Source organism: Phyllobates terribilis, unplaced genomic scaffold (assembly GCF_046119375.1).
Source record: "Phyllobates terribilis strain yellow unplaced genomic scaffold, ASM4611937v1 Scaffold_1__5_contigs__length_1240528914, whole genome shotgun sequence".
Classification (NCBI taxonomy): Eukaryota; Metazoa; Chordata; class Amphibia; order Anura; family Dendrobatidae; genus Phyllobates; species Phyllobates terribilis.
This window is the reverse complement of record NW_027362761.1, coordinates 534,094,247-534,111,058: the sequence shown is the minus strand read 5'-3', so window position 1 is coordinate 534,111,058 and position 16,812 is coordinate 534,094,247. Positions and strand designations below refer to the sequence as shown.

At 45.6% G+C, this 16,812-nt stretch overlaps 1 protein-coding gene across 2 annotated transcripts in view; it reads left to right on the top strand.

The window, feature by feature from the left end:
* Window positions 1–16,812, top strand: part of CDC20B (cell division cycle 20B) — a 59,513-nt gene that overhangs the window by 17,732 nt on the left and 24,969 nt on the right. For both annotated transcript variants that reach the window (XM_073680333.1, XM_073680334.1), the window contains exons 4-7: window positions 1,497–1,627; window positions 3,616–3,712; window positions 7,799–7,903; window positions 11,442–11,638. In XM_073680333.1, the coding sequence (XP_073536434.1) occupies window positions 1,497–1,627; window positions 3,616–3,712; window positions 7,799–7,903; window positions 11,442–11,638 (530 nt within the window). The remainder of the gene's footprint in view (window positions 1–1,496; window positions 1,628–3,615; window positions 3,713–7,798; window positions 7,904–11,441; window positions 11,639–16,812) is intronic.

Sequence of the window (16,812 nt, the reverse complement as noted above, 5' to 3'; positions counted from 1 at the left end):
TTTCTTTCCTTAACCATCCGTAAAAAACACTGATGGTAAAAACAGACACGCGGATGACACACTGATCCAAAACACACTGATGGTAAAAACGGACACACGGATGGCACAATCACTGATAACACCAGTACCATTTTTTCACATACGTCTTTAAGCACGGATGTGTGAATGAGGCCTACGTTTCTTGTTATAACCCCCTGCTAGCCTATGGATTATAACATTTTAAAAGCTGAAAACCCCTTTAAGTATCTTTGTGGACACTTTGTTTTACATCTATTGCACAACTTTTCAATTCTATGAACACAAAAACTCTTGATTCATCATGGTGTTCACGCCACGCCAGAATTCTGGTGTAAATCACCTTCAAATGTCGCAGAATTATTATTGCGCAGCATGAAGCTGTGAAAAACTGTTGCATCTTTTGTCGTTTTTGCACAAGTTTTGGACATATTTGCCAAAAAGGTAGGACTTGGGGCATGGCAACGCTTGTCCAAAAAATTCATTAAAAATTATGGCGCTCCTTACAACAGAAATGTTGCTCCAGTCCCTGGCGAGGTGCACTCCACTGTTAAGATTAAAATGCACTAAATTCATTAAAGGGGTTGTGCCACCATAAAGAATACAGTTAACCAACCAGAAAAGGTGGAAATAAATAGTTTTGTAATTTATAGTGATTCAAAATTATGTTTAATTCAAAAGATACCAAGCTTTTATTTTTTGAATTCTGCTCTCTGGCGTCCTCTGGCGGTTTTTCATTACGTCCTGGTAGTGGATGATCCGCTGGTCGAGTTTGCGCAGTCTCTTGTCATAAGAGCCCCCCCAACTCCCCAGCCACAACGTACACAAAGTATTCTGTCACAAGTCTGACAGCGAGCTGTAAGCACAGTATCTGTGATTCACGCCCTCCCCCTGCGCTCACAGAAGATCTCCGGGTGAGATAATCTGCTTCACAGACTAAGTGCGAGCAGCGTCTCTCTGCGTCTCTCTGCTATGGTGCTTACAAGTCTGAAGCAGATGATCTCACCCGGAGATCAGCTGTGAAAGCAGGGGGAGGGCGTGAATCACAGATACTCTGCTTACAGCTCGCTGTCAGACTTGTGACAGAATACTTTGTGCTCGCTGCGGCTGGGGAGTTGGGGGGGGGGGTGCGCAAACTCGGCTGTCATTTATTCCTACAGCATATACTTGTCAACAGTTGCGATTCTGGCAGCTTGATATATAAGCATATCATATAGTAATTTATAGAAAGCAGAGATACCGAACGTAGATACCAAATACGTTACAATCATAGTAGTGTTTGTTAAATGGCGCACATAGAATAAAAGCGAAGCAAAATATTTTTTCTGCATTTTTTCCCATATTATAAATTAATATCAATTTAATACTCTTGTACAACTTATCTTGCAAAAAAGATTATTTGGGCTCTGTAAGGCCATAACCGATTGGATCCTTTAGGTTAATTAGTACAGATATGGTAATAGTCTACCACTATTTTATAGACCTGACCGATGTATCCAATGTTCCTGTCTCGACTCCCAAACCATCAGAAGCCAATGTTCCACAGAGCATCTCTAGGAAATCCATCAGAAGGTGTTTGAATCAGAAAAAAGTATCATTCCTCCATCCTGAAGTAAGTTGTCAGAATAATTTCTTAACTAGCAGAGTTGAGCAAGAAGGTTGGCAGGACCCTTGTTTTTTGGCCACGTCGGTAGTCCGTGGCCACCGAACCAGAGCCCTGCAAGCCTCGTACTATCTGCTAGCAACCCTGACTCTTCTTCCGAATAGTAGGCAGCATGACATAATGCTTGTATTATCCATCAGGTAATGATGTTGTGACTCGTGATGCTACCAAACAATAGAGGCAGCGGGAAATGCAGCAGGTTGTAAGAGGTTCACAAGGCTCTGCTATGGCGGACATGAGCTACTGACGTTGCCCTTAGACCAGAGTTCTGCAAATCTTTTTGCTCAACTTTAATAATTAAGATTCAAGGATTATTTTGGGTGAACTATTATAATATATTATAGTTAAAAAAATGCCAAACTGGGTTTTCTAAGCATTATAAAGAGAAGTTCTGTGGACAGGAAAAAGTGTTACTACCGGCTGTTGAAAAGCAAATAAGATGCCACATCTTATATTCCCATATGCCACTTTCCATATTAGCAAAGTAATATAACATTTATTCCAAAGTTCCTATATTTCCATGTTCCACTGTTTCTTACTAATCATGTGTAGGCTTTAAAATTGCTCACGCACAGATGTAGCACACTTTAAATGAACAATTTGTGAGCCAGTAACATTAGTTTGGTCACCTTGATTGTTTTGTAGCGCAGATGCTTCAATACAAATTTATGTCCAGCTGTGCTATGATAACAATGTACCAAGCAAGTACTTTAAAGAGGTCGTCCAGGCTCGGGTTTCAAGTGTACAGTCACTGCAAACTTAAGAATCCTCATAGCGCGCACACTGTCAGGATTCATGCAATTTGCATACTTCTGGCCACCTTCTGACTAGACCTTTTTGGCATCGCTCAATTAACTTGTATTGAGCAAGGCCCCCCATGTCTAGTCTGCATGTGACCACATGTATGGAAATTGCATACTTACAGTCATGCGCCAGCCTGCTCCCAGCACTGGAGAATCCTGAGAATCCTGAATGTGTGCACCGTGAGGATTCTCAAACTTGCATCCACAGCTGATTGACATCTTTGGATTAAGTTTGTGTCTAGAGTTTTTCTTTAATACTGTAATCAGTACATGTCAAATCCCATACAGCTATTAATCCCACTGACTGTCTCCATTGCAGTTCCAGCCATAATGGAACTTATAGTCAGTGAGGTCGGTAAGGAAATAGAAGTAGAAATTTCTGCAAATGTCCCATTTATCTGATATAGGAGTTCACTCTCTCGGGTAGCCGCTTAAATACACATGGCACATGGTTTTATATAGAAAAATCATGTAGGTTATTGTCCATCATAAACTTTACAGCTCCAAAATGAAAACAGCCTTTCTTCAGTATCAATGGATGACATAAAAGTCCTTTTCTTTAGGCAGAATGAATCAACATAAATGTAGTAGCCTCACTAACCAAGGTATTCACAGCAGCAGCTCACACTTGTATTTAACAAGTTCACCAAACAAACATCTCTCTGCTTGGCTCCAGCACATCTCCCTTTGCAGAGCAGACTAACGAGCATCTCTGCCTTTCTCCACTCTCAACACACTCCACACTGTTGAGCTAACCAAGCTGCTGTTAATAGCTATAATCCCCAGACTGGATCATAGGATTGACTTTTCCCAGCCAGGTTACTCAAAAAACCTGGACCCAAAATCCAATCACATTAAACCCTCTCAGTAACGAGTGTTACTGATACAGCTCACATTACCGACACAAATCTACCATCCAGGATCTTTCCTTCTGCCTTCCGACACTGAATCCTACAAGAATCCTATACAGACATGAGGCACATGTGACCATATCCTCATTCTACTCTTGTTTGGATCAAAAACTGTACTGTGCAAACAAGACATTAGGGGCCTGCTCAGGTTCAATGAATCACCCAGGCCAATGTACTTACAATGTCTACTAAGTCTAATTCAATTTTATGTGTATATTTGCAGATATTTCTTACCTCTATGGAAGAGCATAAGATTGGGGCATCGAAGCAACATAACACTACAATGCAGATATGTGAGAAAGACTCGTGTACATTTAGAGGTATGAAAAATATAGACTATGGAGCTTATTTAACTTTCTTGGACAGTTGCAGGATGTTTACTTTTATACAACAAAATATGCGGTGATCCTCCTATAAAATGCCTTGTTAGAGATGAGGGAATTTATTTGGAGGACCGTGGTCCAGCAGCCACGTCAGTAGTATTCTATGGCAGCCAAACTGGAGCCCTGGGTACCCTTATATCCTCTTTTGATTAGTTTTTCTGGTGGTATGTCATTGTTGTTGTGAGACACACACATGACATTACACAAGGCTGGCTAATCGAAAGAGAACCTCTGTCAGGAAGGAGGCAGTACACAAGGCTCCCATTTGGCCACCATGGAATACTGATGCATCCAGTGGACCAGGTTCCTGCAAACCAGTTCATTCATTTCTATACTTTACTGATTCATTCATCATTTCATGGGGTTTCCTCCTTTGCACAACTTTACCTTGTACCCTGTTAGGACATAAGGGGATAATAAAGAGGAGTTTCCCATTCCCCAATCCTTCTACTATCTGTCTTAACTTGTTCCATTTTTTTCATCTGTATCTTAAATATGTTTCCTGCGAAGCTACTTAAAATGAGTCTCAGTAAAAAATGACTGTTGAAACCAAGCATAGGCGCTCGGTGCACCCTTGGCATGGCCAACCAGTTCAGTGCACCTTCACACCTACCGTATTTTTTGGACTTTAAGACGCACCGGACCATAAGACGCACTTAGGTTTTAGAGGAGGAAAATAGAAAAAAAATGTAAGCAAAAAATGTGTTCATGATGTACTTTTAAGGGGGAGGTGGTCTTCTGCTGACACTAGTATAGGGGTAATGTCCCCCAATTCTGACAATATCCCCCATCCTGGTATATATGCCCCCCTTCCTTTTATACGTGGCCCCCATCTCCATCCTGGTATGCATGGAACCCCTCCATCCTGGTATGCATGGCACCCCTCATCCTTATCCTGGTATGCATGGCACCCCTCATCCCTATCCTGGTATGCATGGCACCCCTCATCCCTATCCTGGTATGTATGGCACCCCTCATCCCTATCCTGGTATGCATGGCACCCCTCATCCCTATCCTTGTATGCATGGCACCCCTCATCCCTATCCTGGTATGCATGGCACCCCTCATCCCTATCCTGGTATGCATGGCAACCCTCATCCTTGTCCTGGTATGCATGGCACCCCTCAACCCTGTCCTAATATGCATAGCACCCCTCATCCCTGTCCTGGTATGCATGGCAACCCTCATCCCTGTCCTGGTATGCATGGCACCCCTCATCCCTGTCCTGGTAAACATGGCACCCCTCATCCCTATCCAGGTAGGTATGGCCCCTCATCCCTATCCAGGTAGGTATGGCCCCTCATCTTTATCCTGGTATGTATGGCCCCCTCATCCTTATCCTGTTATGTATGCCCTCCTCAGCCTTATCCTGGTATGTATGGCCCCCTCACCTTTATCCTGGTATGTATGGCCCCCTCACCTTTATCCTGTTATGTATGCACCCTCAGCCTTATCCTGGTATGCATGGTCCCCCTAATCCCCATCATGCTGCACATAAAAAAAAAAAAAAACACTCCTAATCACCTTTCTTCTTTCCTCCAGCGCTGCATCCTGTGTGCCCGCACTGATCTCGTCATGTGAGCCGCGCATGGCGTCACTACCATGCGCGGCTCACAAGGAGAGATCAGCTGCCGGAAGTCACTGCTCCCCACGCCGGGACTGTGTGCGCAGGGAGCAGTGACTTCATGCTCCTTAATAGCCGGCACACAGCGTAGCCGCAGCGCGACTCCTGCAGCTGCCGGGCGATCGAGTGTGCCCGGTATTAAAGAGTATGAATATTCACCCCTCCCCACGCCCATAAGCTGGCACAGGCGATTTCTGCAGCAGCAGGAGCCGCGCTGCGGCTACACTGTGTGCCGCTATTAAAGAGCATGAATATTCAGTGTTCCCCACGCCCCATGGGCGTGTGGAGGTGTGAATATTCATTTTCTTTAGCAGCGGGGACAGTGTAGGCTGCAGCAGGCGGCTGCTGCCTTCTGTGCCCTGCTCCTCCACCGCTACCGCTCCCCCAACATCCCGCACAGCATATATATATATATATATATATATATATATATATATACACACCCCCTCCCCCCCAACATTCAGACTGTAAGACGCAGCCCCCATTTTCCTCCAAAATTTTGGAGGAAAAAAGTGCATCTTATAGTCCGAAAAATACGGTACTTGTTTTATATCTGCCTCTGCCCTCTCTTCCTTCATTGACTACTGTATATTTATAGGTAGGTAGGTAGAAAGGTGCACTGAAGTGCTCAGCAATGCCAATGGTGCATGAAGCGATTGTGATTTGTCTGAACAGTCATTTTGTGCTGAAAGACTCTAAAAATATGACATCTTTTTTAAGGGTTTGGACCCAACTGTTTTGAAGAGCTGTAATGCCTTGTATTGAATGTAAGTATGTTTTAATGCTACATAGCTTGGAAATATATTGAAGAACTTCATCAGCTGTAAATATTTAATGCACATTTGAAGGATCTGCTATAGCTATCTGTTCGGTAAGGAATCCTACTGATTCATAGAATCAGGGGTAACTTGCTCTCTATTCTACAAAGCTCGGTATTGGCAGTGTTGCTTAGCCCTCTCTTGCGGAAATGCTTGGCCACCTCTCCATTCAGTCTCCTCCTGTCCTTGGCCATCTTGGCTTGCATGGTGTCCCAGTCCATGGGGACCATAGATAGCATATCCTGTATATACGTCTTAAAGGTCTCAAGCTGCAAACCCCTTTAATATCAGGGACTGTGTTGTTTTGATATGAATGTTAAAATTCAGAAAAGATGAAGCGCTTCCGTTGTTAATCAGATATGTCCTTATCTTCAAGAAGCGCTTCCGTTGCTAAACAGATATGTCCTTATCTTCTTTGTCCTCTTATGACATTTCTTCCATTTCTACAGAATTACAAATGCTTTTTTATTTACTCTATACTTTACAAAACTAGTATAAGAGATGGGGTCATCTTTGGATCCTGGGTTACTCCTTTCGAATCACGCGGCAAACAACAATAGTTGTTTTGACCATGAGAAATTTGCTTTAAAGGAACTGTCTTATGTACTCAACATGTAGATGCCATAGAGGAAAGTTCCGCAGCTCAGAACCTCTCTAGGAATGGAGATCAGCCTATGTTTTGTCCTACTTGAGCCGTCCTTGTCTTACATTAACCGCCGTTAATCTGAACGGCTGTCATGTAATATAAAATTTCAGCCACAGGCGCCAAGTGAGGTATCAGCTCATCGCCTTATTGCCTGCATTTTCAAAGTGGTTGCCTTAATTTAGTAAGTTATTGGTCATCCATCTTTTCAATAAAAAAGAATCAATGTTGCTAAGTAACTTGCTTAGATTGGACCCTAGCAATGGACAGTTTTAACAAATTAAAACCCGTATACACATTATTACAAGTTGGATTAACCCGCTTAATTTGGCAGCACCCTCTAACTATCTGATGTTTGTCGGGGGTCTAAGAACTTCTCCCCTACAGATTTTGTCACAGAAGAGAGGGATCAGACCATTGGAATTTCAATGGCCAATCCTTTAGTTTTTAGGGAAAATAAGCCATTGCCAGAGGTGTCAGCTTTCTCCTCCTTCCCCTTTCAACACACATGAACGCGTGGCTCAGTTGAGTGCTCATGTCTAATGGGGAATCAGGAGAGATAATGCTCTGCCTAACGAACTTTTGACGGACAGTTATATAATGAGTATGGCCAGTTTAAGCATTCCTAAAAATTGCGGAAGAATATTGGTAACTTAACCATGTGCCATTTCCTACTCCTAGATTGGACATTCGATAAGGTCAGTCATGTCCTCTAATACTTCCTGGACGATGAGGATCAAACTAAGCTTTAGTTTGGAAAAGACAATACTTTACTCATAAGACTCATAAGATTACTCATAAGTAATCAGATTGAGGTCAAGGCACAAAGGGCGTTTATAGTGAAAAGTACATTATTGCTAAGGATTCATGGTATAAATGCAGCAATGACCTCTTTGTGTTCTTTTTGAATAAACCTGTAGTGTAATGTGTGTCTGTAGGTTGTCAACAAAGCAAGACTAATGTCTCGCATGAAAAATCCTCTAATGTTAGCTCATTACGACCTGAAGTGAAAATCCATGTGCCCGGGCTTCGGAATGATTACTGTAAGTTTCTGTAAGTCATACTTTATTATTGCATTTCTATTATCATTATTACATAATGATCAACACTTATAAAGTCACTGGAATGTAAGGATATAGAAAACTGATAATGTTTTGTGATGCATTAAAATGTTCATAGGCATTTCATATTGAAGACACACACTTTTGTCCTTTATACCCAGTGCCGTAAGGTTCCAAGATAGTAGGTGATTCAGCACGTGACTAAAAAAAAATCAATGTTTATTCCAAAATTTATAAAAACATCTTCAGAAATGTATTTTCCATAAAATTATTAGGCAGAAGGTTTATGACATGAAAGTTATTACGCGTTTCGAACCTTTGAACTCTCTGGTTCTTAGTCATATATGACTAAGAACTTTTAACTCCTTGTCTTATAGACCTTGTGCCTAATCTTTTATGGAATATCCACTGATGAAGATGTTTTTAGTAATTTTGAAATAAACATTGATTTTATCTATTCACGTGCGTTGGATACCCTACTACCTTGGGACCTTCTGTGTGGGATTGATTCTCCCAAGTGCTCCTGCGCACCCTGTTTTCTGTGATTGCTGGCGGGTGAGCCGAATAATTTTTCTCCACAATGCTGTAGGGTAGATGTACTTTATATCAGCTACTGTTAATGGAAGTTGATTAAAAAGAAAAGTTTCAATAGATTATTATAGTTCCCAACATGAAATATCCAGAGCGCTCCAGAACCAGAGATGAGTTTAATGGGGTTTTCGGATCATAAATGGGTAAAATGTCAAAGTGTTTGTAAAAACAAGCAACTTTGCAATTCAATTCTTAAATTATTATGAAAGAGAACCTGTCAGCAGATGTTTGGACCCCAAAATGACATAATTCTAGGAAAGTACTGTGGCGCCCTGCTGTGCACGGGTGCCACAGAACCCAGTAGGGTGCATGGATGGCTTCTCCACAAGAGGCACTCACACATTCATACACCTCCACCCTACCACCTCAGACCACCAGAGGGAGCCCGTTAGGGATATATATATGGAGGGTGGAGCCAGGCAGTTCAGTGCAGTGTTTAGTCTGAGAGTGTGCTGGCACTTAGTCCAGTGAAGACGCAGCTCGTCTGCTGCTGTGTAGTGAGGGACCTAAGTGTGGCCGACGGCAAGGAGGAAAGGAGAGAGGAATCGAGGGGGCAGAGGAGCGTACCAGGCTCACCCCGAACCATACACCGGACACCGGGTCCGCGCCTACAGGGACCCTTTATACCCAGTAGGGACCACCGGATACCTGGAGGACTACAAGTCTCAGGTCGACCAACGCTGACTATTGTACCAGGGCTAGGAGTCACGGAGGCCCCAGCGTCCAGTGAGAGTGATCTCCAAGAGAAGGCCCTACCACCAGGTCAGCAGGTGCAAGAGAGAAAGAGAGACAGTAATAAAGCCAGGCCTAGCTCCAGGCAGGTCAGAAGCTTAGCCAGTGAAAGCAACGGATCAGGAAGCCCTATACCCGCTCACTGGGGAGAGTCCAGAACTGCACCCTGTGTACTGAGTACCCTGGACCATACCTGCATCTACACCAGTAAAGGTACTGAAGCGAACCCCCATGTGAGTGTCTGTCATTTCTCCCTGAACCGTCCTGGCCGTCTCTCACCCGTACCACCATCTATTTCTCCACGTTGCCCTGAGGCCCGCTCCACCTGTGGGGAGCCGTTCCATCATAAGCTGCCCTAACATCTGACTCAGAGGACTGCTCTGCAGCGGCGGCTCCCTTTAGCGGCATTCCACAGGTGGCGTCACGAGCTTTCCAAATCCCCTATAAATAATTCCCCTTTTTGTTGACCGCCCTGGGCCACGGACTGGGCCAGCCACCGTGATATTCTCCCCCATCGGCATCCATAGGCCCGGCTGCCGAGTACCCCACAGCCCTGGGGGCGCCTCATCTCCTGTAATGATGATTACTTCCATACACTTATATTATAGGCTATCTGCATCAGAATTCATCAATGGATTATGAAATAACAGAGACATGGACCTATAATAAAAATGTATGCCAGTAATCATCATTATAGGTACTTTACTGTGATAACATTACTTTAGGGTCTAAAACCCTGCTGACAGGTTCCCTTTAGTTTTGCCTAAAAATAAAATTATCTTTCAAATACAGTGCCTTGAAAGAGTATTCTTACCCCATGAACTTTTCCACAGTTTTTCAAGTTACACCCACAAATTTAAATGTATTTTGTGTGGATTTTATGTGATATACCAACACGAAGTAGCAAGTATTTGTGAAATGTAAAGGAAATGATACATGGTTTTCTGAATATTTAAAAAATCTAAATCTGAAAATTGTGATGTGCATTTATATTCAGTCCCCCTTAGTCAATACATGTTTGATGGTGGGGATGGTGTTTTCAAGGTGATGTGCAGTGTTAGTTTTCTGCCACACATAGCGTTTTGCATTTAGCCCAAACATTTCTACTTTGGTCTCATCTGACCTGACCATCTTCTTCCACATGCTAGCTGTGTCTCCTACATGGCTTTTTGCAAACTGCAGACGGGACTTCTTATGGCTTGAATTGGCTTTCTTCTTGCCACTCTTATATAAAGGCCAGATTTGTGGAGTATATGACAAATAGTTGTCCTGTGGACAGATTCTCCGACCTGAGCTGTGGATCTCTGCAGCTTCTCTGGTATGACCATGGGCCTCTTGCTGCTTCTCTAATTAGTGCTCTCCTTGCTTGAGATGTCAATTTAGGTGGGCGGCCATATCTTGGTTGGTTTGTAGTTGTGCTATATTCCTTCCATTTTTGGATGATGGATTGAACAGTGCTCCATGAGATGTTCAGAGCTTGGGCAATTTTTATAACTTAACTCTACTTTACTCTTCTCTACAACTTAATCCCTGACCTGTCTGCTGCGTTCCTGAGTTATCATGATGCTGTTTGATCCCTAATGTTCTCAAACAAACCTCTGAGGCCTTCACAGAAGATCTGTGGTTATATTGAGAATGAATTACACATTGGTGGACTCAATTTACTAATTATATGACTTGTGGAGGTGATTGGTTACTCAGGATTTTATTTAGGATTATCAGAATACAGAAGGCTGAATGCAAATGCATGTCACAATTTTCAGATTTATATTTTTAAAATAATTAGAAAACCATGTATCATTTCCTTTACACTTATTTATTTTACTAATTTATCTAGCACCATTAATTCTACAGCGCTTTACAGACATTATCATTGCTATCCCCATTAGGGTTCATAATCTACATTCCCTATCAGTATGTCTTTGGAGTGTGGGAGGAAACCCACTCAAACACGAGGAGAACATACAAACTCCTTGCAGATGTTGTCCTTGGTGGGATTTGAACCCAGGACCCCAGCGCTGCAAAGCAACAGTGCTAACCACTGAGCCAACATACACTTCACAAATACTTAATGCATTAAATACATTTAAGTTTGTGGGTATAATGTGAAAAAATCTGGAAAAGTGCATGAATACTTTTTCAAGGCACTGTATACCTCACTGTGACTCCATTAACATACAGTATATATTTTTTTCAGATCTAAACCTGTTGGACTGGAATTCAGAAAATCTTGTTGCCCTGGGTCTTCAATCAGCTGCGTATATTTGGAATTCGGAAAACAATAAATTAGCTCAAACAATTCCTCTACATTCCCCATCTACGTATGTTTCATCGGTATCGTGGATAAGTACCGGATCGTGTCTGGCAGTTGGCACAAGCAATGGAGAAGTTCAGGTATCTTTAATTCCTAAAAACCTACAAGAAGCAAAATGAACAAAAACCCTGCTGTAAATAAATAAAAAGCAAGTGCATTTAAATAAAATGTTTTTTTTTTTAGTAATACTGTTTTTGATCAAAAATAGTATATAAGCCATCCCACCATCGACAAGGTGAACCCGTTCGGCACGGTCCTACACTGCCTAAAATTAAAAACCTTACCATGTGTCGATGTTGACCTCAATGTGTGAATAAGGGCAGACAAAGGACTGACTCCCAAACTGTGAACACCAACCTAGGGAAGCTTTAAATGTGTTATCCAGCTCTAGGCAGGGAGACCACACCCAGGTTTGCACAGAATGCAAAAAATACAAAGAAAAAACACAAAATTTGAGCTTGGTTTAAGTTGGTATACATGCCGCACATAAATGTATGTTTCACAATGGCCACAAATCAGAAAAACCTACAAGAAGCAAAATGAACAAAAACCCTGCTGTAAATAAATAAAAAGCAAGTAGATGAGAAGAGATCAGGCAGGGATCTTCTTACAGCTGTCTTCTTTCTTCTTTACCAGCAGGCAGGAGGAGTAGCGAATTGTGGTGTCACAGGCTTCTGTGGCACCACAAGGCCCAGCACAGCGAGCAATCTGACAGCGTGACCGCCCTGTACAAATCCTCAGCTACTTTGAGGAAGTGCAGGTCGGTCACAGCACATCTGTCCGCTGCGATTGGTGCTATCGATGTCATTGTCAATCGCAACAATACTGTTGTTGCCTACTGTAAGTGGATAAAGTAAAAATTAAGAAAAAATGTTTTTTTTATAAATTAAAAAAAATATGCAAAAGTTTAAACCCCCCCTTTTCACAGTTTACAAATAAAGAAATTAGAAATTGAATAAAAATAAACATACAGTGCCGACAAGTAGTATTCAACCCCCTGCAGATTTAGCTGGTTGACACATGCGGAATTAACTTGGCATTGTGACATTTGTACTGTAGATCAGCCTGGAAGTGGGAAATGCACTGCAGCAAATATTGTTTTTGTTTTTTTTTTTGTTTTTTTTTTAAAACGTTAAAAGTTAATTCAGAGTGTCATTTATTATTCAACCCCTCAAACCACAAGAATTCTGTTTGGTCCCCCTAAAGTATTAAGAACTCTAGTTCAGGCACCAAGAATAATGAGCTTCACATCTGTGGATTAAAGATCTCTTTTGCCAGCCTTTTCTGACTATTTAAGACCCTCCCCAAACTTGTGAACAGCACTCAGACAGGGTCAACATGGGAAAGACAAAGGAGCATTCCAAGGCCATCAGAGACAAGATCGTGGAGGGTCACAAGGCTGGCAAGGGGTACAAAACCCTTTCCAAGGAGTTGGGCCTACCTGTCTCCACTGTTGGGAGCATCATCCGTAAGTGGAAGTGACGCGCCCCCTGGGCCATGTTCAAGGGATACCCGGAGCCGGATCTAGATAGGGGTAGTAGTCCTTGTGGCGGTGACCCGGTCCGTGCCCAGGGTGGTCAAACTAAGTGTGTGGCAGTCTTGGTAGATATTGTTTCAGTGTCGACTACGCCACCCGTTGATTTGCGGTCACAAGGCCGCCGCTGCAGAACAGTCCGCTGAGGCCGGTAGTATGTGTGCAGCAATGGTGGTATAACCCCCAACGGGAGGGGTATGGCCTCAGGGCAGCTGGTGCGGATGATGGAGGTAGTGATAGTGCAGAAAGGAGAGTCAGAGACGTGAGATGCAGTTTCAGGGTTTTTACTCACTGATGTTGCTTTAGTCACTTCGGCCGGGAGTGACCACCCGAGCCGTACTGCATTCACCAGGTGCGGGACTCTGCTAACCCCCAGGCAGTTCCGGAGCGTGGTCCTGAGCTTCCCTCTCACTCTCTTTCTCCTGGCCGTCCCCACCAGGGATCCACCTTTGTCCGGTTCCCTTGGGCCTTCTACGGTAAAACCTTCTTGTAACATACCTGGCGGCGTCCTTGCATGGTGGTCCATCTCCCACTGTGCAAGAGCGCGCACTTGATCTCCAGTCCAGAATGTCTCTCTGGCTTCCCTCCTTGCTGTCTGTTTGTCTGTTTTGGCTGCATAGGGCGACGCCCGCTGAACTTCCTGTTTCTTGTACCTGCTGCGGACACGCCCCTGTTGCACCTTCAGCCTATTGCTGTCCATCTTTGGGTATTTATACCACCTTCTTCCTCAAGATGGCGCCTGAGCATTGTGTGCTGTCAGTCGGCTGTTTGTCTCTGACATGCCAGGTCCTATCCTGTTTTCCTGCCTGTTTTCCAGTTCTTTGTCTGAACTGTGGTCTGTTCTTGTGAACACGCTTCTTGCCTGTTCTTTCGCCTTCTAGGGGCCGTATTCCTAGATCTGCCTGTCTGTGCCTTGCGGTATCTGTTCCCGTCTGAACAGAGTCCTGTTTGTGTCCCTGCCTTGCGGTATCTGTTCCTGTCTGAACTGAGTCCTGTCTATTTCTCCTGTCTTGCAGTATCTGTTCCCGTGTCTGAACTGAGTCCTGTCTTTGTCTCCTGCCTTGCGGTATCAGTTCCCGTGTCTGAACTGAGTCCTGTCTGTGTACTCTTGCCTGCTGCCTTTCCTGGAGGCTGTATTTCCAGGCCTGTCTGAACACGCTCCTAGCCTGTTCCTCCCGCCTTCTAGGGGCCGATTACCTAGATCCGTTCCTGTATCTTGTCTGTCCTGTCTGAACACGCTCCTTGCCTGTTCTTCCCGCCTCTCTGGGGGCCGTATTCCCAGACCCGCTCCTGTATCCCGCTGCAGTGTCGGTCTCTTCCGTACACTCAGTTCCAGTCTGAACTCTCTCCTATCCTTTACCTGTTTTGCCTCTATGTCCGTTCCTTTCCTTTTTCTGCAGAGTCTGAACTCGTACCTAACTCCTGCTGGTTGTCTCTGTACTCCCGTTTGTGAGTTTGTGGTCCCCTCGCTACTTCACTGCAAGTACCCTGTGGGTATCTGGCTCTGCCTTTCCCTTCCTGTCTGTTCCGTGTGAACAGAGCCCTGTCCGTCCTGCTCTGACTCCTTGCTCACTGCTCCGGCAGCCTTGCTCCGCTCTTACCCTTTTGCTCACTGCTCCGGCAGTCCTGTCCTGCCCTGCTTCTGCCCGCTGCTCCGGCAGTCCTGTCCTGCCCTGCTTCTGCCCGCTGCTCCGGCATCCTGTCCTGCCCTGCTTCTGCCCGCTGCTCCGGCAGTCCTGTCCTGCCCTGCTTCTGCCCGCTGCTCCGGCAGTCCTGTCCTGCCCTGCTTCTGCCCGCTGCTCCGGCAGTCCTGTCCTGCCCTGCTTCTGCCCCCTGCTCCGGCAGTCCTGTCCTGCCCTGCTTCTGCCCGCTGCTCCGGCAGTCCTGTCCTGCCCTGCTTCTGCCCGCTGCTCCGGCAGTCCTGTCCTGCCCTGCTTCTGCCTGCTGCTCCGGCAGTCCTGTCCTGCCCTGCTTGTGCTCGCTGCTCCTGCAGCCCCGTCCTGCTCTGTTCTTGCCCACCGCTTTGGGCGTTCCCTCTCTGCTGTGGTTGTCTACCGCATCTGCGGTTCTGTGACCCAGTCTGTACTGGGTCTTAACCTTTCTGTGCTCCAGCCCGTCCTTTCGGCCAGTACCTCCCTGCCTGCATACTCGCCTGTATCCACCCCTCTGCATACCTGCCGTGTTTGCTTACATCCACCAGTCTGTGCCAGCCTAACCTGCCTGTTCCAGTAATTCCAGTGTGGGTCAACCCCCGTGTCAGGAGTTTGACCTGGAGTAGCACCTGGTCCCTCTGCCCGGTTTCTCCCTGGTGCACTGGCGTCGTATGCCGTCGTGCCACCTTGGTCGAATCGGCCAGATACTTAGTCACGCCCCTCCAGGCACTCTCCGGTCCATGGTCCAGTGGAACCACAACACCCGCACACGCCAGTCAGTCCGGGCGTGTGCATAACAGCATGCTCAGGCCATGGTTCCCGTTGAGCCCCACGGCCTTCGCTCTCTGAGAAGTTTTCCAGCGAATACATGCATTAAAAATAAATAAATAAATTTTTTTTTTTTTTTTTCTCAGCTGAGTTCCAGGCGAATTACGCACCCGTCCAGATGGATCTATCTGCTCTCGTTCCTGCGGATCTGCCACGTTACTATGGGGATCCAAGACAAAGTCGTGCATTTGTGGAGCAATGCATGCTACACTTCAAGTTCTACCCTCTATGTTTTCCCACCGATCGGGTTAAGGTGGCATTCATTATGTCTTACCTGGCGGGTGATGCCTTGGAATGGATCAACCCCCTATATGAAACACGGGATCCGATCCTCCTGGACCTAATGGCCTTCCTGGTGGCCTTTCTAATGGTCTTCGATGATCCTAACCCGGAGGCTCCTGCTGAAGCTTCACCTCCCAATATCCCGGAGCAGCCCCGATGGGTAATGTGTGTGGGTAGCGCAATAGTCCTCCAGCCCAATGAGACTACTGCCCAGCCAGAATCCTCACAGGGTGACTACGCTTTCCGGAATACTTCTCCCAACCTCAAGAGGCAGTCCAGACGTGCTAGACGTAGAGGCAAGCCGTCACGCCAGGGTCTGTCCTCCCTGAGACCTCCTGACCCCAACCTTGAAGTCCCTACTGAAGCTTCATCTCCCTGTATCCTGGAGAAGCCCCAACGGGTAATGTGCGTGGGTAGTGCTCCGGTTCTCCTGCCCGAAGAGACTTCTGCCCATCCAGACTCCACACAGGAGAACTTCCTGCACCCAGCATCAGATGCTTCACCCACTTTAACCGGTGTGCATGTCCAAGGATGCTCCAAAGCTGTGGTTACCTCTGAGTCTGTGCACCTCTACTACCTGGCGGAGGACCCCCTGTTGCCTCCTGAATCCTCCGGGATACCACTCGATGACAAATGGAGAGAGACTTCTCTACACTCGGTACTCGATACTTTGTCCGCTTCGTCCTGTGAGCCTGACAATGGGTACCCCAAAGTGGTAGTTACCCCCGAGTCTCTACACCCCTCCGACCAGGCGGAGGACCTCCAGTTGTCTCCAGAACCCTTCGGGGTGCTACCTGGTAGCGAAAGGACAGAGACTCTCCTATACTCTGTACCTGATACCTCGCTCGCTTCGTCCAGTGAGTCCAACCTAGTGTACTCCGAAGCAGAGGTTACTCCCGAGTCTCTACACCCCTCCGACCAGGCGCAGGACCTCCAGTTGTCTCCAGAACCCTTCGGG